Source organism: Cyanistes caeruleus, chromosome 13, assembly GCF_971803275.1.
Source record: "Cyanistes caeruleus chromosome 13, bCyaCae1.hap1.1, whole genome shotgun sequence".
In the NCBI taxonomy this organism is placed as follows: domain Eukaryota; kingdom Metazoa; phylum Chordata; class Aves; order Passeriformes; family Paridae; genus Cyanistes; species Cyanistes caeruleus.
The window spans coordinates 16,042,238-16,069,242 of NC_141713.1; the positions used below are offsets into that span (position 1 = coordinate 16,042,238).

Genomic DNA, 27,005 nt, shown 5'->3' on the forward strand with positions numbered 1-27,005 from the left:
CCCCCCCAGCTAACATTACAAAAGAGCAGAGATGCGGAAAGATGAAAACATCCAAACTAAAACAACATTTAAAATATATTATATGGAGTGGTGACTTATTTTGCCAAAGATTAATTCAAAAGGATGTTTCTGTTTCTGTTGTCCTACCTCTGGTTCTTTGCTTGGTCCTTCCTTTAAGTAGAAAAACATGGAAATATTTTTAGCTGACCCACCCTGAGGTAGAAGAGAGACTGACTTCTGAGGAGTTGGCCCTTCTCAATATTTTTTCTTTCCCAGCAATTTTATTATTAATTCATTGTACATCATAGCAACAAAGCCCTTCTTAGCTATCAGCTGATTTTCTAAGAATTGTGCAAAGATTTGCCCACACCACTATAAACTGTAACTTCCCTATGGCTGCAAGGACAGCCTAGCCCTTGGGTAGGAAAGACTGTTACTGAGTAAGCAAAATGAGACTCAAATCTGATCCAACACCTAAAAAGGAGTAAAATACTCTAGGTTTTCCTAGCTGAGAAACTCCTTGAGAATGGGATATCTAACAAAGTAAAAGCAAAGGCAGCACAAGTTGAAAGATTTAAATCCTTCTGTCTTTGTTATCTGATCAGCAGAGCACAGATCTGTGCAGTTCACAGTAACATGGGTGATCACAGATTTGATGGCATAGGAGGACTTAAATTACGCAGCTACAGAAATAATCAGGAGACTTCTACAGTTTTTCAACAATGCTTTTTCCAGCTGTACACTAGGTATTCCAGTCTGTTTTAAAAAAAACAATCAGTTCTGCTCAGCTGTGGCTTTTTCCTTCCTCCTTTCACATTTAGAGACCATTATTTAGTTATTTATTTTTGGTAATAAAGTCTGCAGGCATCACTGTTCAAACAAAATCACAGTATCCCCACCACAAATGCAGAAGTCTGGCACTTCCTTCACTGACTAGAGAATGAGCTGGCAAAGCTAAAAGCTTAAGCCAAGCTTTTAAGATTTTTCTGATTCCTCTCTCTCTCATTCTCCCCCACCCCCTGCCCCATTAAATCTTGGAGTTAAAGAAGATTAGCACAGATGGATGAAAATATTTTTCCACTTCAGCATTTGCTGTCACTATTCAGTGCTAAGCGGGTTCTCATACAGTGTCACTGGTAAGATGGAAATTCCTATACTTCTCTTAAATATAATCACCTTGCCACAAAGCAGGAAAAGAAGAAAAATTGGCTATTTATTTTGCCTGGATTGTGTGTGATTTATCCAGCAGAACCATGTAAACATCATAATATCTCAAAGTGATGTGTTGCCTTTCATCAGAGTTCAGCTGGCTGCTTCTGCACCACACCAATCTATTCCTGGCTCACTGTGCCCAGCCAGTAAATTGACCTGGACCCAGCAAAGATGAAAATATGCAGACTTAAAGTAATCCCCCTTGCTGAGCATGCAGGCACATGGTGGGATTAAGTGGGGAGGGAGCACGGGGGGGTGGCTGGGGGCTGATGGTCACCCCTCCTGCTCCAGCTGCAGGAGGGATGGAGGGATGGCTGCGGGCACAGCACCAGGCTGGGCTGGCAGGAGGAGGGAATGCACCAGGCCCCATCAGCTCCCAGCCATTCAGAGCTGCACACTCACTCACATCCTCCTGAACAAGTGCACGTGAGCCAACACAGCCACAGGAATCCCAGTGCTGCCTTCCCATAGATAAATAAGTCTTTTACCATGAGCAACCAAAAGGGGGACAATGGAAAAATAAAATCAGCGTGATAATTTTACACATTCCAACTATTGCAACATCAAACAAATGTACACCAAGATGTAAACAAAGTCTTTCATCCCTGACTGGTAATTAGAAAAGAATCAGCTTGTTAATGACTTCACATTCCTAATAAACATTCAGATTACAACTGAATTCAGTCACCAATGTTCACCCTGCTTTCATAAATAAGAGAAATGGTCACACTACAGATTCCACGTAGCAGCATTAAATGTCTTCAAAACACCCTCATTTCCAATAGGGGAGAAACAAGTAGCTGCTTAGGCAGTCACATAAGGATAACTACTATTGCCATGAACAGCCAATGTTAAACTGTACTTTGGTTATTTAACACTATCAAATAAGTAACGAAATAAATAAAATAAAACAAATATTTTACTTAATAAATATGGTAAAATAATTAAGCCTGAGTAGTAACCACATCTCCTCTCAGCTGGAAAATACACACTTTAATTACCAACAGTTCTGCATAAAGAGAGCAAAATCCATTTCAGAAATCTCTACATTTGATCTAAACAAGCTTTGTTTAGAACAAACAAAACAAAAGAAGCCCACGATATTCAGGAGCCCTACAGGCCACCAGCACACATGGACACTATGATGTTCTGCATCTTCCCCTTTCCTGCTCCTCCTGTTGTAATCCCGATTCCCCTGATTCCTTACAGCCTGTCTTTTCCAGCTATGGAGTCCCTTTAGCCTGCTCCGATTTTACATAGGATGAGAATCATAGAAATTACTTTTAAAAAATGCAGACTATCATCAAGGCAGGGGTTATATGCACCTTTTTTTACTCTGTAGAAAATCGATGCCACTTTAGTTCTTTTTGTATTCTAGAAACTTCGTGGGGATCTCCCCAGTGTCCACCACCAAAACAAATCAGGCTTGGATTTGCTAAAACATTCTGACTTTTAGAAAGAGAGTAAAATATTCTTCCCATTTCCTTCACCCTTCCTTACCAAGGCCAAAGTTGATAAAGGTGTCCTAGCAATCATCTAAATCTAGGTTCAATTCAAATACATTTTGGAGAATGTACATCAAAAAACAATCTTGAACTTCAGAGAGGGCCAAGAGTTTGCCTATTTCCCCACAGTATCATCTGCAATGGCAGATTAGGGCTAAAGTGCACAACTAACACAAATTGTTCTTAAAATATCTTGATGTCACCTTAGGAAGAGCTGTGTATTTACATAGCACTGGGTTGTGGATCTGAACAAGCTTAACTGCACAGGTGATTCCAAAAAGCCAAATATTTTGGGATTGACTGATATTCAGTGTTTTTCACATGGAAAATCCTGGCAATCAGAATTCAATTATGGCAAACTAGTTCCTCCATAACTTAAATACAGCAAGATGCTCAGACATAAAACTCACAAGATAGGAAGTATCTGAAGCAAATTTTGCAAGTATTTTGCTAGATATTATATGTTCCTCTCAAAGCATCTTTCACATATTTGCAGATCACAGACTGTATAGAAAAATCTTCTGAATTATGAGAGAAGAAAATCACATACTTTTGCATCTGGAATTCAGAAATTCCTTTGCTTCCTTGTTATATTAAGTGTATTGAATTATTGAACACCAACTAGTTTTAAGAGAAGTCACAGAGAATTCTCTTTTTTTGGTCATAGTGCTAACACTGGTCATTTGGAATCATCTAATTTGAATTTACTGGACTGTACAGTATCACTGCTTTCCAACATTGGAAAAGATACTGGAAAAGTTTCTGGAAGCTCAGTTACAATTTTTATTTATTTAACACATCAAGATACAGAACGTGTATTATACTTACCTAAGGATTTTGTGTATTTAAATTATTGTTTCACGAGTGTTCTTAAAAGCAAAAGAATTGGGTTATCCTCTGTATATTTAAGAAATGAAGATTCAAAATGTGCAAGGAACAACATTCAGATTTTAGTGCATAGTACATATCACACTGGTCCAAATGTGCAACAGCAGAAGCCTCAAGGGTTGAGATGAGGATGGGGAGAAATCACTCACCATTTACCACATGGGCCAAACAGACTCACCCTCAGATCTTTGTGTCTGCAGAGCTGTTTCTCTCAGATATCCTCACTCCCCTCCCCACTGGCAGTTGCTGTTGTGCAGGGTTTTTCCTCTTGGTGATCTGTTATCCCGTTGTGGCTGATGGGCTCAGCCCTGGCCAGCAGCAGCTCCACCCTGGAGCCAGCTGGCATTGGCTCTCTCAGACACAGGGGAAGCTTCTGGCACCTTCTCCCACTACCAAAACCTTGCCACTCAAACCCAAAGCATGAGCAAAACAACATCTAAATCATCTCCCAAAAAGACTTTCCAGCAAATACAGAAAAGAATATGTGAAGTTCCCCTTCTGCAAGTAGTTCCAGGTGACAACCTGACCCCACAAAAGTGGAATTATAGACAACTGTGTTTATGCTCTTTGGCAGAATCTCCTTACTGAAAGAGATGGGGAAGGAAACAATATTCACTACACTCACTTTCTTCTGTAAATGTTTATTTCCCATGTGTTTGGTGAAAGCGGTGCTTAAAGAATCTACACATGGAATATCAACACAAGCAGTTCTACAGCATAGCTCCACTATGAATTATTTTTAATATCAGAAGAGAAAAAAAAAGCTTTTCTCAGTGAATACTGCATCCTCAAAGGCAGTTCAAGGTCACATTCATTATATTGTATTTACTGTCACATAGTTTAATAATATTTAATATAACAATTCAGTATCTATTTAAGATATGACATGCTCAAAGGCTTTGAAAAGAACTCTATTCTCTGAGGTAGGAAAGGGTAAATAATCCTATTTACAGCCAGACTTCCAAAAGTCTTTACCCTATTTCTGTGTCAGATGACTCAACTAAAGTGCTTCAAGTTTTTACTCCAGATTTTACACATTTAAGAAAATAGGAAAGACTGTTCCATCTACCACACTCTTCTAGCCTGTGATCAAACACCCTCATTACATCCAGGCGATTTCAAATGACACTATAAATAGAAGCAAGCTTTATGCTTTCTCAATACATAAAACACTAGCTGCCACTTAAAGCATATACATTAGAAATAATTCCTTTTATTTGTTTGGTCTGAGTCTGCACAAGAGTTATTTTCAAAGGTCTTTGTAGCATAATAAGTATTACTCTAATGTAACTTGCACTACACCCATTTCCTACAAAAAAAGGTAATTTCTCAGTGATGGGAACTCTGTGTGTCAGGACACTGAAGTAGTAAGTGGAAAAAGAAAGTGGATTTCATCATTAGCATCCTAAGATACTATCAGATGTCACCACATCTAAAGTGATCAAAATAATATGAAAAAGGCCATTTTATTTGCTCTCTTGGAGTCAGAGTTCTCATGGTGGGCAGGAAGCTTTCCACCCCAGCACGCAGTCCTGTGTTTTGGTTATGTCCTGCAACACTCAGCTGACCCCATCTGTTCCCTGAGGTATGTGCACAGCCAGAAATGATCTCTGAGAAAGGTGCCATGTCCTGCTGAACACCAGGTCAAGACAAGGGTCACCCTTCTGTCACCTGTATTCAGAAGCCTACAACAGGCAGAACCATTATGGATTTGTGGTAATTATGTTTTTTCTCTATCAATCCCTCAAGAAGTCAGCTTGAACAGAACCTATTAAAATCTTATTAAGAGTCTGGAAATGAGTCAATGGGTAAGGAGCTCCCAAATTCCCTTTCCATAGAGTTCTGCTCCTTACCATGCATGTATTCCTCATATGCAGGCTTTGGCTGCACTGTTTGCTGCACAGACTTGTTCCACATCACTGTTTTACATCTTTTTCATCTCTTTCATTCCTCTGCACTGAATCTTAATTCGCACTGATTTCCTTTGCCACAAATCATAACAAGGACAACAACAAAACCAGATTTGACTGCAAATAGATTTAAATTGATTTTTCAAGGGATTTAGATAAGCAATTCTGGTAGCGCCTACTACAAATCCTTACCAATAATTAGAGATGTTAAATAAGAGCAACCTGTTCTCTTCAGGGTGCTATCAAAAAGAGGAAAACACTTGTCTTCAGGAGGCCTGAGCCAAACCTGGTTATGCACATTGCTTTGTTCTGTCCCAGGACCTGATATTTCTTGCCTGTCCCACCTCCCTGTCCAGCAAAATTCCATAAGAAACTGAAGGGTGCCCACCAGAAACCACCAAAGATTACTGCAACTCCACTATCAAGATCTTGCCTCATTAACATTTCAGAAGCACATGGTCTCCCTCCCACACACATCCCAAACCATCGCTCAGGTACATTTCAAGGCAACTTTCATTTACTTATGTGAGCCAACAGGTTCCTTTATGGCCTTGGTATTACAGAATCATCAAAAGGTTTGAGTTGGAAGGGACCTTAAAGACCATCTAGTTTCAATCCCCCCTCCAAAGGGAAATCTGTCCCTGGGTGTGCATGAACCACCAATCTTTGAGTTAACAGCCCATGTTTCACCATTTCTGTTAACAGCTGCTCTCAGGACATATTATATTCATTGTATGTTCTGGCTGGCTAATAATTTGATCAGTAGTAGCCAGTAAATGAGTAATTTTCCACCACTGCAACACTCTAGCAATAAGTTATAAAAAAACCTAAGAAGCTGAAATGCAGAGCAGACTGCCAAGCATATATTTAGGAATAGGAGTACTCCATAATGAGATCCTTACTGACTAATACATGCCCATTCAGAAATTGAACAGCTTTCAGAATCACCTTAATTAGAAAGGAAGATGGATTAAAATACAGCCTCTCAAATAATAATTTCACTTTACTGAGGAAATAAAAATGGTTTTTTCCCTTTAAATGTAAGCATTCATTACTGACTTTGAGTAGAATAGCTGATTTTTAGCTGTAAATATGGAAAGTCTTAACTCCTTCCCACACAAAACCAAAATCATAAAAAATCCTGCTACTTAAAGATCTTTACAAGGCAACTGTTGGCTATTGAGTGCATCCAACAATACTGAGCTGAACTTCACAACTTGTAAGTCATTGGGATTGAAATATTATGATTGCAGGACTTTTGTCACTAGAAGCATTCCTGTGGAGCCAACCCTCTATCTATCTACTGAATTAGGATAAAATGTGACAATAAATGCTTTTTGCCTAACAGACACAACGTGTGCATTTGCATCCTAAAGTTACCTAATTGGTATTTTTTATTTTTAACAACACATTCCCTTTGTGCTTGGTCTAAGTTTATCTGTACAAATAATAAAAAGCTTACTTACAGGAGTGTGAGAGCAAGAAACCAAAATAGGCACTAGGAAATGTAAAGAAAAAGTGGTAGGTGCTTTCAAGGACAGCAGAGTGGCACATCAGTGCTGGTGAGGGATAACTATAGTGGAAATAATTTGAGAAGAAACAGAATACCATCTCTTATTACAGTTCCTCTATAGTTAGGATTCACTTTACCAATAAATCTCAAGCTTCAAGTACCTACATTTACAGTGCTTTCCACATTCCATGGAAGAACTTCTGTTCTCCACTGTCATTATTACACAGCTTCCTAAAGACCCTTCAATGTGATGTCAAAACTGGGGCTTGATGCATGTCTGGGTGACACCTGAGTCACAGCACCTATAACCAAGTCCTACAGCACAAATCTTCCACAGTAAATGCTCCCAAGCATGTGACTGGATTTGCTTCTCCCAATGATTTTGTTTAGTTGTTGTTTTAGTGACTGTCAGCTGTAAATCTGCTGTCTTCAAACACCACCAGCTGCATCACCCTGTCAGTTCCACCACTACCTCACTCACCAGCTATTAGAGCACAGAAAAGGTTACTGCCTTAACACAAGCTAAGATTCCTTTCCAAGAGCTCTGTCAGGAATTTCTGACTGCAGTCACAGAGGGGAGTAGCAACTTTCCCCTTTACCATCAACCCTCAAACAGTTAGTTTCCCATTTCTGAGCAACTGATGCAAACTTGGGGAGAGGGAAGGGAAGGGGCATCCCTGCTGATCCCTGGAAAATGAGCTGTGAAGGAGACTTAGCATATTCTAATCTTTAGATCATGCCCAGAAGCATTTGGTCTGGGGCCCAAGATGGTTTCTATAGCATTCCTGGCCTTGTCTCTAACCTGCTGGCTGACCTGGGACAAGTCACTTGAGATCTTTAAAAACACCAGCACCCATCACAAAGTGATGTGCAAACACCTGCAACTGCCCCCCTGGTAGTACTGCATGGTGGATATGTGATACACGGCCTTTCAGTGACAGATACTCTTAGGGTACACACTAGAGGTCAGTTGCTATCAATCCCAGACCTAGGAGACAACAGGGTGCTTGGCAGGTGAAGGTGTTAGAACACAGCTGCAGTGCTGGTCCTTATTGATAACATCCCACACAGCTCAAGCAGAAGATGGTTGACATTCTTGGTGGAACTTTTTCTTTGTGGACCCTGACAGAAACGCCTTTGTGAGGAGGCGACTAAACAGTTTGTGAGACTTATAACTCAACCATCACCACCCCAACAGGGAGTGCTTCATCATCCGCTTTAACTCCTCCTCCCCTCCAACCCCAGCAGAAAACTCTCTCTGGTGCCATAAAGGAATTAGACTTTAGCAAGGGCTTGACTGAGATTTAGAGTATGTAAGAGGTAATTTCAGGACTTTATCAGTGGATATTATAACATGATACTGTCAGGACAGAGCATCTCCCTGCAGGAGAAGACACTGGAAAAACTCCAAGTTTTCAATGTAACAAAGGAAAGGAGGGTTATAAACATAGTTGAAGGAGAGGAGAGAGGGGGGAATAAAAGGGAAAAAGGACAAGATGAGAGGAGAAGAAACACATAAGAATAATGACTCCAAAACTTTTTCTGGGTTTGTACTTCCCTGTTCAGAGGCACACAGCTGAGACAATGTGGCTGGCTCTGTGACAACTGTGAAAAAATAAGCCAATTTGAGCTGGTTGTTAGCAGCTGGAGCACTGCATCTCAGATAAATGACTGTCTGCCCCAGGTATGGCAGATCTTCCTGAACCATTCCTGAGGGATTTGCCAGGATTGCAGCAGCTCTTAGCCATCAAAAGCAGCAAGAAAGTCCTCCTCAATCTCCCATCCCTGTGGTAAAAGGTGACCTTGGAGAAGATTTTCTTCTTCATGCTCTCTGTTCCCCACGCCAATTCCATCCTTCCTCCTGTCTCAGAGCTAGACATGTTGTCTTATTTAACAGTAGATAAACCCAACGCTTTTCCCCAGCACAGTTGCTCAAACTGATCTGTGTGGGTTGTCACACCTCCAACTGTATCACTGTGTCTAACTCAAAGTGGTATTTTCAGCCTGCTCTGATGTTTGCTGGGAGTCCCAGTTTGGCTCCAGAGCTCTCGTCTGTCTTCCCTCAGTTGAGCCTCCTCTGAGGGAACAGCGTGTGGAGAACAGTCCATGCCTGTCCCTGCGCCTACCTCCCTTTCCAGGCAGCACATTTCACTGAGGCAGTTTTCTCCCTCAAATATGCCCCCCAAGGAAGAAACACAAACTTGTGACACCCACAAATAAGGTGTAAATAACAAGCACCACCATATTAGTAGTGTTCACCCACCCTTCCCTAAAATCTTATGAAAGTAAGAAAATCATCTTTTGCTAATTTCCTAATTCCACTGTAAAGGGAGCCACACAGAGCAATCCTTGTCAAGCACTGAAGAAGAAAGCTTGAAAGAAAAAAAAAGTATAGAAGGAATTGAGGAGGACAAAGGACACATACAAAAAAAAAAGGTTAAAAAAAAATATATAAAAACCCTTAAATCCTGAGAGAAAGGACATGACATTTCAGCACAAAGAAGAAACAGAACCTGGGGCCTGCTGACCACGTCTGAACAACCACAGGACCAAGGAAGTTTCTTTCAAGGGCCAAACTTCACTAAGAGAAAAGTAGCTGCATGTACAGAACAACAGGCCTGGGTAGGTCAGCAGGCCAGCATCCATGCTCCAAGGCTTCTTGTAAAACATTCCCTACTCCAAACTTCCTTCTGTTTTCAGACTGCACTGTGGTTTCCTTTGTAAACACTCATTTCATCACACATAATGAAGTATGCTATTTTCAAGGAATAAAACAGTATGATTTCCATGGCAATAGCAAGGATTTTGGCAAGGCTGTTTGATAGACTTGGTCTGGTGAGAAAGCTTTTGAGAAAAAAGACATAATTGAATCTCTCACCACTAAGATATTGCAAAATCCTCCACATTACCTTTCCTGTTGACCTGAACGCTCAGGACCCTCTTATTTGGAGATTTGCCCCTAAAGAACTTATTTACTAGTGGTAACATGCCAAGGCTGCACTGGAGCTAATCACTTTACCAATGTAAGTAAATGTTTGCTTCAAAGAATTTACAGTATTTCTTTTAAGACAAAACATTTAGTTTTCCAAATGGAGTCAAAGCTCCTTTGGGGATGCCACATAGATATCTATGAGTTACTGCAATTTGTCATGCACTTGTGATTTTAACCTTACACTCCAGATCACCATGGTGCAAGCCAACTTCTACTCCCAACACGTGAACTTCACACATTACAGAACACCACAGCAGCTACGTGTGGGGACTGAGATAAGTCCAGGTCAGATGATTCATCCATGGCCATCCAGCAGATTAGCAGATCATCACCAAGACAGCCCAAGAGAAGCCCCAGGTTTCCAACTCTGCACACTCTACTCTCAGCAGCCCTGAACCTCTCACAGGGAGAAGAGAACCTCACAGGCAAGATTTAAATCATTTGGAGATGACCTGCAAATAACCCAATCTTAAACAAAAGTAATCTATTCAGAGATCTACTTTTATGAATATATAGGCTTGTTCTCCTCTTTCATTTTCTTTGAGCTTCTGGGAAGACTTCAGCAGTCTCAGCCTTATGGGACAGGGATTGGCTTGTCCATAGATTTCACACTTGGTTTCATGAGCAAAATCTAAACAGGCCTTGATTGCAAAGACCATTGCAATCAGCTGAGCTGCAGATGGATTTCTGGGGAGGGCAAGAGAGGTAAGAATTAAAAAAAAAAAAAAATCATAAAATATTTAGAAACACTTAACAGTTAATGCTTCAAACCATTTTTCAGCTGGAATAGCAACGCGCTAGTGTTAAGAGCTAGTGTGTTTGTGCCACTCAACTTGTGGAAAACTGTAAAACATATGAAACCTGCAGAGGCTTTTTACAGGAAAGAAAAATAAGTTTCTGTAAGTAGTGCTCGAGTGGGGTGGTTTTTTAGTATTTTATAAAAATAAAACCTGAAAGAAGGCAATGACATTAGCTACACATTAGTCTCCAAACATTAAATAAACTCCCATGTAAGAGCAAGCATGAGCAGTACCTCAGCAGTTTCATTTCAGAGGGGCTTATGCAATCACCTCAGGTTCTGGTGCCAAAGCTCCATGTCTCAGAGTTAAGTTACCAACCAAACAACGTTAAATTAAATCAAAATTAAATTCATCAAAAGCAGGCATTACATTTAATGGGATTTCAATTAGTGATGGACCAAAATCCAAGCCCTACAATCCTCTCAAAATGTAAACAAGCCTACAAACCCACAACTAAGCCTGTCTCATTTTGAGATCAGAACCAAGTACAACAAACAGCAAAACTAAATCTTGCATTTTTTCCAGGTCTCAACAAGTCCCAAGGCCAAAAATCTTCGCAGTTCTTGCAGACGTATCACCGAAAACAGCAGAGGGGGAGAAAAAAAAGAACACAAGTGTGCAAAATTAAATTAAGAAACAACCAATTATAATGTTGAGCAGTGACAGTCTCTTGGTACAAATCCAGCAGTCACTGATGGATATCAGTGTCCTGTGACTTCAGAGCTCTGGATACCTGAATCAACATGAGAACACACAAACATTTTGTTTGTAGCTGGCTTTTGCATTTGGCCACAAAAGGAGGCATGCACATGCAAAATAAAAACCATAAGAGAACTTCTGGATAATGAATATTGTGGGCAGAGAAGTAACAGATGGTAGAACAAAACAATCTAATTTAAAAAAAACCCAAAGCTTCCTTATGATAGGATAGAACTGCAGAGGTGTGGAAAAGAATTCAAAAGAAGAGATGCCAAACAAGCAGGAACAGCAGTGGATGGTGCTGCCAGAAGGTGTGGCCCAACCCCTTCCACAACCCTTTTGTGTTACCATAAACATCACAGGGAATGTTCCACTGAGCCAGCAGTCTGAGCCACAGCTCTTCAAAAGTATTTGGGTTCAGCAAGCAGTAAGAAAATTCACATTATCTGAGTCATGAAAACACCTTGTGAATATATAAGTATACACAGGCAAATTAAGAAAGCCCCATGGAAATTAATTTACTGCACTAGAGATAAAATTATTGACTTTTATGTCACAGGGATGTTGTTTCTCTGACTGATTATGTGTCCAAAGCTCTTATGAGAAATACTTAGCATTGTCTGACAGACACATACTCTCCACTGTTTAAGTTATAACCCCATAGTACATACTGGCTATTAGGTGGAAATTATGAGATCTCAGTGGTATTTCTGTGACATGGCAGGCTTTATTTTGTTTAATTTAACAATAAACTCATTATATTAACTGAATTCAGTAGAAACAGCAGGGGGAATCCTGTTAATTTCATCTTGAACATCAGAAAGCTTCTGAGGGTGCTAGAAGAATACACAGAGAAGGAAATAGAGGAATAGTTTCATAAAAAGGAAGGAAGCTTCCGTTTCCTCTGAAAGCTCATACCAAATTTAGAAGTGCCATTTCTGATTTGATATTAAATGGCTTAGACATATGGTTACTGTTTGAGCCAGGATACTGGGCTTGATTTGACCTAGTACAGCCCTTGCTACATTTTATTTAGCACAGAGAAAACCTATATAGTGGTTGCCATAAAAAGACACCACTTCTACCCCTGGTTAGTACCTGGGGAATATCAGCAATGCCATTCTTCCTCCTCCTCCTCTAAATGTGCAAAGCAAGAACAGTTTCCAGCTCAGACAGGAGCTATTAGATAATCACTCAGTCTTCTCCCCCAGTACCAGTGACAAAGTCCTTGGCTAGAAACTCAAAATATAATTCTCATGTTACTTCAACAAGGATTACAGGAATCTCCACTGGTTTCTCCACTGTATTAATTTGTGTCTTTCTGGACTTCTGTATTGGTAAAGCACCCTGAAGCATCTGACAATCCTTCCTCTACCTCTTTCTATTTTATTCACCTAGTCAGGAAACCTGCCACTCCCTGAAGGCAGCAGTAGCAGCAGCAAGGGGAACAGCCATACCTTGTGTTAGTAAAGCTCCCCATAAGAAATCCAAGCAGAGACACTGGGAAACAGAGAGTAAACACCCACAAATATTTGTTACACAGGTACTTCCTCTGCTTCAGGTGGTAACTGCTGAGCCCTGAATACCTGTGGGGATCCAAACACTTGCACTCTCAGAGTAGAAACAGAGAGTGGTGTGAAAGGGACGGTGTGCCAAGGTGGAATAAAGCTTTGTGATGGAAAGTACCGTTCAACAACAGCAAAGGGAAGGGTTGGAAAAAGGCACATTTCTTGCCCTAACACAGGAGATCAAGTCAGTGCCCAGTGAAACTTGTGTCAGCCATGGCCACCTGCATGCTGTCCCCCTAGTAGGGTACAATCTACACCTCTGGAGCTTTTGGCTAGAGGTGTAACACACACGACCCAAAGACACATTTGTAGACCAACAAGGATCACAATTCTGGCAGATTTCTGACAACTGACAGATCCACCCCAAATGATACTTTCAAAATGGAAACTTAATGAACAAATACACTTAACTGCATAAGAAATTGCAGTTACATTATCTGCAACAAACTAACAACAGTGTGAGGGCTTCCATGCAAGCTGGTGATCTGATCAGCTGTCCTTTTGGAATGAAATTCAAGCTGACTTTGATAGTGGATAATATCAGATGGAGGAAGAGAGACTACCTTTGCTAGATCCTGGATTAATCATTAATCTCCTGAGATATCTAGACATGATAAGTAGTTTGTTTAAATCTTCTGCAATATTCAACATAAGGAATTCAGCTGTGAGTTTTCATAAATTTGTGACCTGAAGAAAACATTTGGCAGCAGTCAGTGCAGACAGTTCTCAGAAGGGTGAGTTTATGGGCTTCTGGTACATCACTGCAATTAACTCTGAAAAACACAGCAGGTTTTTTTTTTCTCATGCATTGTGGGCATCTACTAATTAAGCTGGTGAGAAAAGTATTATTTACACATTTTCTAGCAGCATAAAGAGAGATAGAGACAGGTTATAAGCCTTTCACAAAGTCATGTAACAATCTGGTCGCAGAGCTATTAACAGATGCCTGGATTTCTGAGTCCTTTTATCCCCTGCTCCCTTGGCATAGTACACCACTCCTCTTAGCTTCTGATTTTGTGTGAAAGACATTTTTGAGAAGGTGCTGTGGACTGCTAAATAAATAAATAAAAATGACTCTGGCACACTGTGCACAGGAGGGTTGAGAGAGGGCAGGGGGAAAAGTAGGAAGAGGAGAGCAGGAAAAAAGAACACTGACAATAGGGCAGAAGTGAAACCAAAGGCACATCCCCAGGCTCTAGTGCAACAAGCTTTGTACTGACTGTTCTCTTTCTACATTTTGGTTTTAACTCTAAAAAGCTCAAAGGACCATGACACCACTTATAAGGAATATATTCCTTCATTCTAAGGCTTTTCACACAGAAGAAACAGTGTACCAAGAGCTGGTTCTACCTGCAGCAGGAGCTAACCCCAAAATTCATGACAGTTGCAACATGGAATTTCACTGCAGGAACCACATATGCCTGAGAAATTTGGGCATCTAAATGTAAAAAGAAACAGCGTAGAAACATCTCTGAAATACTGGAAGTTTCCGGAAGGTACAGAATATATAACAGCTTCTGTTTTTATGCAGGGAAGACAAGGAGGGGACCAGCTGAACAACTGGCAGAACTCAGTGCCACAGGTCATCACAAAGGCCAAGAAAGCAGGAGAAACCCTGGGACACTGCACAGATGATTAATGCAGCCCCTGACACCAGGGTGAGATGAACTTTTGTGCTGTGCATGGTTTTTGTATCTTTTCCTGGAGTGGTGCTGTCCCAGACAAGCACATGGACCAGAGAGCTGATCTGATGCATTTTCATCACAACCCACTAACCAAAAGCAGGGAACATTGCAAGATCAGAAAGGAAAGCAAGACAAATGTATTTTCCTCCTTTTGAGCAGAATGTCCCTCTGCTGTTTCCCCCATGACACGATGGTTATTTGCTGGTTCTGGTTTATCCTGCTGTGCCTTTGGGCACTCGCAGTGTCCCACAGACACTGCCAGGGAATGCTGAGTGCTGCCTTCTCTCAGGGCAGCTCATCACAGACCCCTTGTGCACGGCCATGGCCCAAGGCCTGCACAGCCCTGCACCTGCAGGATGTCACAGGACAAAACACGGTCATTTTTCAACATTTCTGAATATCTCACCTCGTAACACACAACAAACCCACCTTTTTTTCTTCCCTTTTTCCACTATTTTCTTCCATTATGTAAATGACCTATTATATTCATATTTGTCTTGACAGTATTTCTTGACAGAAGAAAGATTTTCTGTTAAACACAGAAGATATAGCACCCATTAACAAAGAAAATATGAAGGCAAAGAATTCCCTCTATTTTAACACACAAAAATACATCTTTTCCTTTTTGTTTTGTAGGGTGAGCTTGTGACCTTTTCTCCTCCTCAAGGCTACTTATGCTTCTGAATAATCCTGGATACCTGCAAATGCCTCAACAAGTATCAAGTCAGGACATTTGCCTGGAAAAGGCCCCAGGCCAATGCAAGGTGCAAGCAAAATTCTTTCAAGTCAGCTCCAGAGTGATCTTTATAAAACTGATGCACGCAACAAAAACATAGGTAAAAATCATAAATAAATTAACTTTGGTGCAAAAAGCCTTATGCTGTTGAATTCTGAACATGCATTCCCTTCACCACAGTTTCTCTGTCTTTTTTTAGGTAACAGAATAAAATTTATGTCCAAATTAATACAAGGCCTTTTTCAAAGCTCAAAGTTTGTAAGAGAACAATAAAATTACATGCAGAATACCAAGACACGGTGAACAGAAGTACATTTAAAAGATCCAAAGAATCCATCTGTCCTGAACACAGTGGTGCTCTGCAAGGGCAGAATCTGGTCACAAGGCCTCTTTTGCTAGTGTTGCTTTGCCTTTTGATGTATTTGCTGAAGTGCTTTGAAACATATAGCTATAGCAGGTCAGACCATGATGAAAGTTTACCAGTTTATTAATTTGCACAACTGAATGGAAAATAAATAAAAGCAGGCAGATTAACCAACACATGAACTGCAAGCACTGCTAGTTTGTCTCCCTTAGAGCTTTTTAGGAAAAATTTTTTAGGAACTTTTTACAATGCAAAAAGCTTTACCTGGGTGACCAACAGATGGAATAAACTATCAGTGCTCTCATTTCCCGAGCACAATTTCCTAAGTAATTTCCTCTCCATGTTAAATTTTCAAATTATTTGATTTTGAACCCAAATCTACCTAATTAAACATGGAACAAATCTGAGTACTAAACAGCTAATAGTAGAAAACAGCTATGCAAAACCTCCCTATTTCAACTGACTTCTAAAATACTTCCTGACTGGTAATGCACAGGCTGCCAAGTACTTTACAGATTCCCAGCTTAGCCCATGCTTCTGTCATTTCAGAGCATAAATTTAAGCACAAATCACTGCAGAGATTTCTCTTACTTTCCATTATAGCTCTACTAGATGCAGCCTTGCAGTGCCCTTCCTCAGACACATTTATCCACAGCTCCTGGAGATCTGCACGCTGCATAGACTGACTGAATACACTACAAACTTAATTTTTCCCCCAGTATTAAGAGCACATCAGACTGCATCAGAGGCACTATAAAGAATGCTGAGCACCTCTTTGACAAGCCATATGTTAATTGCCCAAAGGTCAGAGTAACTATTTTGGAAAAAGGTGGCTCCCTGTTTAAGTGAGTAACAGCCAAACAATGCTATTATGAAATGGTGGCAGCATTCCCAGAGGATCTCTATACAATACGTGAAACTAGTTCAAAAGATTCATGAGATTTTGTGCTTAATTTCTCACAATTTCAAAATATTGCCTTTTAAAAGTTAATAGCAATTCTTAAAACATGCACTAAAAGAACATATGCCACCATATTTCCAACATTTGGGAGCGCATGTGCTACAACAACAACATTCCTTTGCTATTAAATGCCAAAGGCTGTTTAGTGATAAATTCAAATAAAACACAGTAATTCAAAGTGTTTTTCATTCAGAAAGAGCCACATGACATTGAAAACCATTACATGTCATTTATAAACACTGTAAGAACAAAATTTTATTACATTATAGGCCAGTAATGACTGGGCTAAATTCAATGCTAGCTCAGCTTGCTCAGGGCCACAGCCAGTTGGATTTGAAAGTCTTTAGGGTTGGAGACACAACAGCCTCCCTGGCAAACCCACTGAGGTCCCTGAGCACTCCCATCCCAAGCAGGGATCACTCTTGGTGCAGGTGTGCACCTGCTACCTCTCACCCCCTTGCTGTGCACGTACCTGGGAAAGGTCTCCTCCTTCCTCTACAGCTCTCCGTAAGAAAGTAGAAGAATGCACTGAGGTCCCACCCAGTACCATGGTCCCCCTCTTCCCTGAGCCACTGAGCATACCCAGCTCACTGGGCCTCTTCTCATGCACCAGTGCTGCAGCCCCAAACCACCTTAATGGCCACAGAATCCCTTTGTAATTGGGGTTTGGAAGAGATCTCTCCTTCTCTGTCATATATTCTTTCCACAGAAAGACTTTCAAACATCTTAATTTTGACCATTGTACAGTGGCGAAAATGTTGAAGTCTTGAGGCAATATCTGGGAATCCCCCCTTCCCATCTTTGGGGGAATTCACTATTAGTTCCCAAATCTTACCCTGAAGTATGGATTTATGCTTCCAATCCTCCCAGGCACATGACAGCACTAAGAAATGTGCAGCACAGAAAAATGTGCATGAGGTATCAACACATACATACCTGCCTAAGTCTGCTGACAGGCTGAAATAGTATTTGCATACCATGAAGGCTCTAACTGATTCCAGGGGGTTGATAAAATTGATCTGTAAGGATGGCATTTTAAATACCAATGTAACTAATTATTTATAGCTGGTATCAACAGCAAACTCATGCTAACTAATCCTCAAAAAAAAAAAAAACTCTCCAGGTGACAAAACAACAAAGATTTGGTATTTATATGTACTGAAAAATAGAAACCTAAAAGCCACTCATTTCCATTTATAGTGAACTTAAGCTTTAGTACTACAAAGTAAGAAGAGCAACACAATCAAAATAAATTCTAATCATCAATTATACATAGAGCATTCTGCATTGGATTCAAACCTCTCGCTTATTTACTGTGGGAGTTTCTTTTCCTTTTCCCTCTCCTTTTTGTCCTTAATCTGGAAGATTTTCATTAGTAAAACATGAATTTTTTATATTCCATTTTCTGCATTCTTCTCTCATGTTTTAGTTTCTCATCATTTAAGACAAGAGCAATGTCTACAATCACCCTCCAGCTTTTTCAAACCTCACAGAATAGGTTATAAACAACACATTCATTATCATCATCCAGATAATTAGAATGTCTGTCTGTAAATATAAAAGCAGAAATGTTACATCAGAAGGGCACTCTTTAAGGAGGGGAAACTTCAGAGTTCATGGGATTTGAAACCACACTCATATTTTACTAAGCAGATATAAAAATAATTTTCAGAATTTATTTTTATAGAATTAGTATGGTGTAGAATGCATTTACAGAAAAGCTGCTCTGAAGGCCTTTTGTCTGAGAAGGGTCCCTTCAGAAAAAGCTCTTTGATTCCTTTGGATGAGGGGATGTTTTTTTTTTTTAAAAAAAAAAAGGAAATGGGAATATCAGGAATCACAAAGTTAATACATAATTAAATTCCTTGAACACAATGTAGGATTTTTTGGGGGAGTAAACCAAGCTGTTTTCAAGCAAGTTTTCCCACAGCCACAAGAGATTAGAGCCTTTAGAGATCCCGGAGCTGAATCAAGACTCACAATTTGGTGCTGTCCTAAACTTGCAAAGGCAAAGCAGGTATCACACACCACACGCAGGTGCTGTATCATTCTGCAGGGAAACTGAAGCCCAGCACAGAGAAGGGAGTAGGAAATCACTAAGGTCTAAAAAGGCCAAAATCCTTGACTTAATTTCAGTATTTCTGAAGTATTTACCTTGCTGCAAATCTTCTCTCTCACATACTTTTAAAATGTAAACATTCACTCACTGATGATCCAAAGTCCTAATTGTCAGCATTACGATGACTATTAACATGAAATGTTATTGGATTTTATAAATGCACTGTATAGACAGAAGCACAGTTGATTAAACTGCACATGGCAATTGTCATCCCCAGTTAGTTACACCAGTATCCCAGTGGTTAACCCAGTGTTAACAACCCAGCTTGGTAAGGGCAGATACGGCACTGAACTGGCTCAGCCAATTTCACACTCTGTATGAACAGCAGGCCAGCTCAGAGCTTCAGAGGAGTTCAATTGTGCTCAATTTGCAGAGGAAACAGACTGGAGAAACTCATGACGCCAAGTTTAAGAGAGTGCACTATTTAGAAATCCTTTCCATTTATCTGGGAATACTGTAAAAGTGAGGATTCATTCGGTTCCCCACCTAACACAGAGGAACACAGGTTTATACAGCACCTGATCCTGACAATGGATAAAGGCCAGTTAACTTCAATATTGCAAAATCAAATCCTTAATTCATCAACTTGCCAATTTACCAAGCCTCAGCTGCCTGTGATGTCTACACAGATGAAAGCAGACAGATAAGTAAATGCAAAGTGAAACTATTTGCCTGTAGATGAGAAGATTTTATAAATCCTTCTTGATTTTTTCTATTACTTAACCATCAAGACATAAATTAACATTTGACTCTGCTGTTTCGTGCAACTCATCCGTAGTACGAAAGCCCAACTCCCAGTTGCCACCCCAGAGATCAGCTCTGAAGTCTGTCTGAAAAGAACATGCCTCTGTCTGATCTTTACTTGCCTAAGCACCAGCTGACTTCAAGCTCTTTTCATGCTTTTTAAAAAAAACTCTGAAAAGGTTTTGACATCATCACAATCATGAAATGAGAAATGTTGATCCCCCCAAACAGAAAAACAAGCTAAGTTTTGCCAGGTAAAACAGAGACACTTCTGTTGGCATGTTTTTAACAACTGATAACTCAAGATGTCAATCTGAATCTCATGAACTAAATGTTTGGCCTAAGTGTCAATACACACAGATTCTATGCCCTACAAGGTAACTCAATATTTTTTTTGGCTGACTTCCTGCCTCTAGTAGATTCCTTTTCTGATTTGAGATAAGTAAAAAATTTAACAAGCCAGTGTGCTTCCACAGGAAAACACCAAAAGCCCTCAGGATTTTCCACAATTGACCATTGGCAGTATTTCTGAAAACAAATTAGTAAACAAACTATATTTTACATACCAGAATGAAAATACAGTAACCTCAAACCTTCCCAGGCATCTAATTTTTAACCACCATTTAAGCTCCAGTCAAAAAGACTGAATTTAAGGCACAGACTGAATTGCAGACTGAATTCAGGCACAGCTGAAGCACCAGAAAAACGTCACATCTGGGCATCCTGACTGGCAATGGCACTCATACCACATTTTATGGGCTCAGATTTGGGGTAGGTTTTGGAGTACCAGAGCAGTTTCACAGTCTTGCACACATTGCTTGTAGTTAAAGCAGGAGCCCTAATCTTTAAGCTCCTTTTGGTTTCTTGTGGGAAGCACTCCAACAAAATTATGATGTTAAAAAAGAAGCCCTGATTTCTCCAAACTGCTTGACACTGACAGCAGTGTGCACCCATGTGTTTTTGTATGCTTATTCCCATAACCCCCACATATTTTGCATGGATATGTATATTGACTGTCAGTGGTACTTTGTTAAAATTATTATTGCACACAGCATGGCCAACTTTTAAATGTAAATTGTATGCAAATATATGCAATGCCATCTTTAATGCAGATGTAGCAAAAAGTATTAAGATGTGTAGGGCCTAATTAGGTCCTACATCAAAAACTACATATAAAAACTTGGCTCCAAATTCTCAGCAAAATAAATGTGAGCTAGTAATCCCAGTGTACACTCCCAGGGAGGCAAGGGGAGTAACTCTTTCCCTGCAACTTCTGAAAGCTGAAGAAGGCAATGAACTCCAGTAAACAATTTGTCTGTTTTTCCTTCAGACAAAACATTTTCTTTTCAAGCAAGATGCAGGTATAATGGCATGGCTTTTTCATTTTCTTCTATCTCCTAGTATTTAAATGATTAAAGAAAGCCTTCACTTCTTATCAAGACTGCATATGAAAATCAGCAGTAGGGACACAAAAATTCCCGGGCAATGTGAGTCTCAGCCTAAAAAAGGAAAAAAATAAACAGAAAACCACAGCTTATTTTTTCTAATCCAGGGGCTGCTCAGCACTGGCCCTGACAGTGGGGCTTTCATTACTGAATTCTTCAGAATAGAAAAGCATTTGCCCACAGCAAACTCCAGAGACAATAATCAACCTCAGGGACTTAGATTATTAATATACTGAAATAAATGAAGCAATTGACAGCCACTGATCAGGTGTATAGCATTGATTGGGATTTCCCCCACATCTGCACACTTCTTGGCTTTCCAACACTTCTGTTCCCAAAAACAGAGGGCACTTTTTGGGTTGTGACTGGTGAATTCCACAGAGGGCAAGGACAGCACAGAGCCTGTGGATTTCCAACAGAAAGGAAACCCATCCTGCATCACATCAGAATGAAAGCCAGTGAAGACAGACATATTTCAAGAAACGTTCAGGTGAGTGATGTCTCAAATTGAAGACAAGTCTACCATCAGAAACCACAGAAAAATCTGATTGCAACCCCTTTGCTGAAAGGAAACAAGTTTCAACTTCAGTTGCTCATGAGCAGCAATGGAAAAGTCATAATACCCACTCCACCCTCCACAGGTACTTGGAGAAAAGGACATATGATTTCAGTAAATGCATATCCCCTTTTAAGGAAGGAGCTAATACCTTCTCTTCTTGTATCAGCATGTACAAACCTTGGCCAACTACAAGCCAGAAATTCTCATCCATTTTCTCCACTCTACTGTCTCCTCTTTTCTAATGTACAGTTGGAATCCTCCTTTAGCTGAGCTGCTTGGAGGCATCTCCTAACTCCACCCCACAGCTGCCCACAACTGTGCCTTTTCACAAGTCACAGAATGGGGCTGCCATAATTTGGATATTCAAGTGGATTAAAAATCTGCAAAAAATTTTATTCTGCTTGCTTCGTATCTCTAGTGGCAGCCCAATTTCTTTGAGGAAAGATGCTAAAAATTATTCACTGTGAAATAGAAAGCTTGCTTTTCATTTTAATTTTGTTCCATTTCTATCTCTGTATTTCCTTTATAGCTATGTTTCCAGCATTATAAGACAAAAATCCAATGCACCACGTCAGCCCAGTCCAAGCCAGACATAACATCCTGCGTATGCTGCCCAGGGTATTATAAAAAATGCCTTTCATTTCTATCCCCAGCCATCGTTGCAAGGCCCGTTCCCCTCTGCTGCCCATGAGCCAGCAGCGCTTTCCAGCAGGCTGCACACTGGAATTCCTGGGCTCTCACATTCCTACACAACAAACACAGCTTACTGATCTCGGAGGAGGACGGACTCAGCAAGTGTATTCCTTCCACCTACCAAAAAAATACAGGGTGGAGGCCTGAACTGGCCACAGTTCCATTTTTTTCCAGCTTTAAAAGATACTAGCAATCCCTCTCCAAATCCTGTCTAGGCATTGCTTCAGCAGCAAAGGAGGCAGGCAGCTCCCTGCTACGCACCATGCCACGGGATGAGAGTGGATCTGGGGAGGCTGCAATTATGAAATGCCGAGGAACAACACTAAGGGTTATAAAGGAAAGGAAAGCTGGCCAAACCCTCATTTCCCAGCACTGACAGAGGAAAGGAGCAAGCATTGCAGCTTCAGAGAGCAGATCTTGAGGACAGTGGCACCTTCCAGCGCAGGCACCACAGCCACCTGGGCTCTCTGCTGCCTTTGTGCAGATGATTTGCTATTCCCGCATTCTTGCCGGCACTGCAGCACTGTTCTGAGCCTCCTATTTGAATTAACCAGGCCCAGAGGATAAAACTTTCAAATTAAACACATTCCTACAGGATTTCAGACTCATTGTGTATGCACCAAGGAAACATAACATCCTAAAAATAATACGTATACAGAAAGAAAGCACATTTTGCAGGCATATTAAAGTGGAATATGAATTATAAGCAAGCTCATGGGAGAAGACATCAGATTCCATGCAAAAAGGAGCTTTTGTAAATAACATAGCATCATTCTTTGCAAGCTATCACAATTATCAGCCATTTAATTTAGCTCACCGACACCTCTTCTCGTTGCTGAAATTGTCCATTTTTCCCCCTCCTGAATTGTAAAGCCCCAGATCTTAGAGTTCAAGCTAACAGCTGTATAGAGTACTAATCAACAGCTAGAACTCAATTTATATTCATTTCAGTAGATACATATCTAAACAGCAAACATGGAACAGCATCTCACCAAGCTGCCATCATTAGAGTACAATACTCTAATGCTTTTGTTTAAGAGTAAATTGGTGTCAGTGCTCTAAGTTTGTGTATGCTGAATTGCATTGAAATCTTAACCTATTAAAAATATTCAAATAATATATTATTTCTCTTAAAGATTTTGAAAATTTCACTAAAGGCAGCATCTGTTCAGTTTAGAATATTAAGGAAAAAACTTAAGCAATATTTTTGTGGGGTTTACCCTTTCAGACACAGATTCAGAGGGTCCTGGTATTTCAGATTACTAAATATGACAGAATATTTAAGAGGTTTGCACATTAAGCCCAATGAAAACTTAAAAATCCCTCACTGGAATTAGTAATTTAGCCCCAAGCTAATCAGAGATGTTATTCCAGTAGAACTGAAGTCTTCCAGCTGGCCCTCAGCTTAATTTCAGTGATTAAAAAATATTAATTCAAGTCAGTTTATTTTACTACAGTCCCCTTACAAGCCAGCTGAAGCTGGTACAAAGAAACCACAACCTGAAAAAAAACCCCAACATTTTGAACATCTGAGAAGTACTTATTTCTGTTATCTCTTATATTAACTTATGACTAGATTTGAACTCAAGTTTGGAACTAATCAATGGGAATGGAAAGCTCTTAGTGGTTGAAGAGCACACTGGAAGAGTTGAGGCTTCTCCTCCCAGCTGTGACAAGAGAAACTCTCACTAGACAACGCCTTCAGCAAGAGTTAGTCAGGAATTCAAGCTTAGCCACTTACACCAGTCATCTAATTTCCAGAAGCATCAGTCAACTTGGGCTACACAACCAAATCCTCAGAAAATGGAAAATTCAGATCACTTTTGGTGTTGCAGCTGCTCCTCCCTACATTCTAAAGGTATCAAAATGCATCGCACTACGAGAAGCATTCTTATGCTAAGATAAATAACAATCATAAAGTAAAAGAAATAAATGCAAAATTGTAATATAAATAGATGAGAAATGGTGTAACTCCATTCCATCAAATGTACCCAACCTTTTCCAAAGGTCATTGTTTCATCCAACCTGTGTTTGAAGGGCTTCACGAGGAGTGCCCTGCTCTGGGCCTCAGCTCTTTCAACCGTGTCCGTTTCCCTTGAGACTCAGAGCTACCTGTGCCAGGGACTTCAGGTGTGCAGCCTAAAATAAACCCAAGTTATGTAGTTCAGGCAGGAGAATGATGAGACACATTATATTAAAGTATGCTGGGGGGAGGAAAAAAACTAACCTACAAGAGAGATCTGGGCAGAAACTGGTTTCTGAATGTACTTCCAGCCCCAGTGTTGGGGGCTGGAATTTTTCCTCTTGCTTCTCTCATGGAATTTTGTCCCATCTGTTGCTAGGAAACAATAACACCCAATACTTAGGAGAGACAGAGGAAATGGTCAGGGTGAGGGAAGGGTGCAGCTGGCTACTCTCTTACCTGGGGGCTTTTCTCCTTGGATATGTCAGATTTCGGCCAGGGCAGGGGTGAGGGGCTGGGCTCAGGTCCTCTCCTGCTCTGGTTCTTGACACTGGAGGGCAGACAGGCTACAGTTGCTGTGGGGAGAACTTGCCACCATTGTGAGGTTCTGTTTTCTGCTGCCTTCTACTGTGAGTGAAGCTCTGCTTGTGCTATCAGCTGTTGCATTGGGACCTTATTAACACCCTACCTCACTAGAAAGAACCTTCACCATCCCCTTGTGTGCCTCAGAGGAAAATCTGGGACCCTGAGCCCCTCCAAGGGAGCCTCTTGCAGCCATGTTTAGGAGCCGGGCTGCCGCTGCCCAGCCCTGCCACTGCTCTGGGTTATTTACCACACCATAACCCCTGAATTGCCTGCCTGCTGCGACACACTGCTACAGCTGCAGTTTCTGATATGCATCATTTGCTTCTCCGGGGTCTGCTCACCCCTGCACGGCTCCGAGGTTCCTGCTGCATCCCGTTTTCACCATCCCTCCCGCCATTGCCGTGTGAGGGAGCGGCGCTGTGGCACAGCGCCCCCTGGCGGCCCGGGGGACCAGCGCACCCGCCCTGCCCGGCCGGGAGCCAGCGGCGCCCCTGGTGGCCGCGCCCGGAACTGCACCAAGGGGGAGCACCAGCTGCCGGGAGCACCGGGACTGCTTCTGGTTCTGTTCAGTGTTACTGCCAGGGTTGGTGGTTTGTCTTGTCACACAGGTAAATACTAGTGAAGAACTACTGTTCCTTTCCCCTTATCTTTGCCTGAACACCCCATAATTTCAAAGTTATAATAACTTGGGGGGAACGGGGTCACATTTTCCCATTCCAAGGAAGGTTCCTGCCTTCCTTGGCAGACACCTATCTTTCAAATCAAGACACCCAGCTAATCAGCAGGAACAGACCCAAAGATGCAAACTCCTAACAGAGATCCAAAATTTATGCTCATCTGTATCCACTGAAGTATCATCTATGCACATTGGACCTGTACATGTGTGAGTAAAGTGTTTCTAACCAGAGTTAATGACCAGCATTTTTGTCTCTCTCTCAAGAATGATAATATTTTTTCCAGATGTTTAAACCTGGGCATTGGGTTGATTTGACTGGTTTTAAGCCTTGGCCAGAAGAACCACTTCTGCAGTGACACACAACTACAGGAAGAGAATTATTACCTGACTAGCTGCTTCCAAATTTTCCCTTTTATCAGTTTTTTTTCTCCCCCCCCAGAAAAACAGGTAAAATACACTGTTTCAGGTATCTCACAGGTTCTCAGATATCTCCAAATATCTCATACCCAAGAAAAAACATTAATTAACGAAGTGACTAGGGAAATATATACCTCAAAATCTGGAATTCACACTATGATATCTACAATGCTTCCTATCTCAAAAATCATGCATACCTCTTTATAAACTAGCAAAAATAAGAAACTAAGAAGAATCTAAAGCAAACACTACAGCAGACAGTTTTAGCTACTCTTTATCTAGAGCATGGCAACACTGAATCTGTGAATAGGCACCAGAAGCATGTAAAACACTCTGCATCTCATAAACCTCGGACTGACAAGCTCCTGTTCTCTCACAGAGCTCAATGCTCTTGATAGCAAGGAAAAATCACTGCCTCCTATGGCACTATCTGCAAAGGAGGAGCAGCCATGCGGTGCCCTCAAAGTCTGGGAAAACGCAGTGCCAGGAGTGCCTGGTGTTGCCTAACATGATAGCTTTTCTACCAGTAGTTGTAATTAACTCTGGGACAATACAAAGATGTAGCAGAATACACAAGTCACATGGAAGGATATTTCCAAAGCCTTACAGGTGACTTCTAGTGAGCAGCTTTTGTACACAAATAAATCTAAGCCATAGTCAATGTGATATGAGCCTCCAAGCAAAGTCTTGATTTAGTCCTTTTAGATCAAAGCCCTGAGCACACTTCTTATGTGCTTTAGAAAAAATTCTAAAACCCTGCTGCAAAAGATGCTCAGTGTTTGCAGACAGACCTTGTAGCCACCTGATCTGAGTTAGTGCCCACTGATGGACCGGAGTAGAAAGGGACATGATACAAGACAGGTTCATGCAAACCAAGTCAACCTGAGCTGCTGTGAGGGCAGCACACCCCAGTCCTTTCTCTGAACACAAGGAACCGGTGTAGCAGAACATACTGCACCACTCTAGGCCTG

The 27,005-nt window shown here is 40.9% G+C and overlaps 1 protein-coding gene and 1 long non-coding RNA gene across 11 annotated transcripts in view; one reads left to right on the plus strand and one right to left on the minus strand.

The window, feature by feature from the left end:
- RORA (RAR related orphan receptor A) overlaps positions 1–27,005 on the minus strand; it is a 396,157-nt gene that overhangs the window by 214,818 nt on the left and 154,334 nt on the right. The window contains exons 1-4 of one of the 10 annotated variants that reach the window (XM_086849263.1): positions 25,283–25,365; positions 24,816–24,906; positions 24,621–24,731; positions 24,390–24,532 (exon numbers count right to left, since the gene is read on the minus strand). The exons of 7 other annotated variants lie outside the window; for them this stretch is intronic. In XM_086849263.1, the coding sequence (XP_086705389.1) occupies positions 24,390–24,405 (16 nt within the window). In that variant the 5' untranslated portion in view covers positions 24,406–24,532; positions 24,621–24,731; positions 24,816–24,906; positions 25,283–25,365. Of the gene's footprint in view, positions 1–24,389; positions 24,533–24,620; positions 24,732–24,815; positions 25,412–27,005 lie in introns of those variants that run through there. 2 more of the 10 variants (XM_023934162.2, XM_023934163.2) reach the window with 2 other exon arrangements.
- On the plus strand, positions 25,462–25,848 carry LOC111934207 (uncharacterized). The gene is made up of 2 exons (XR_002867096.2): positions 25,462–25,549; positions 25,687–25,848. It is a non-coding gene; the product is annotated as an uncharacterized LOC111934207 (long non-coding RNA).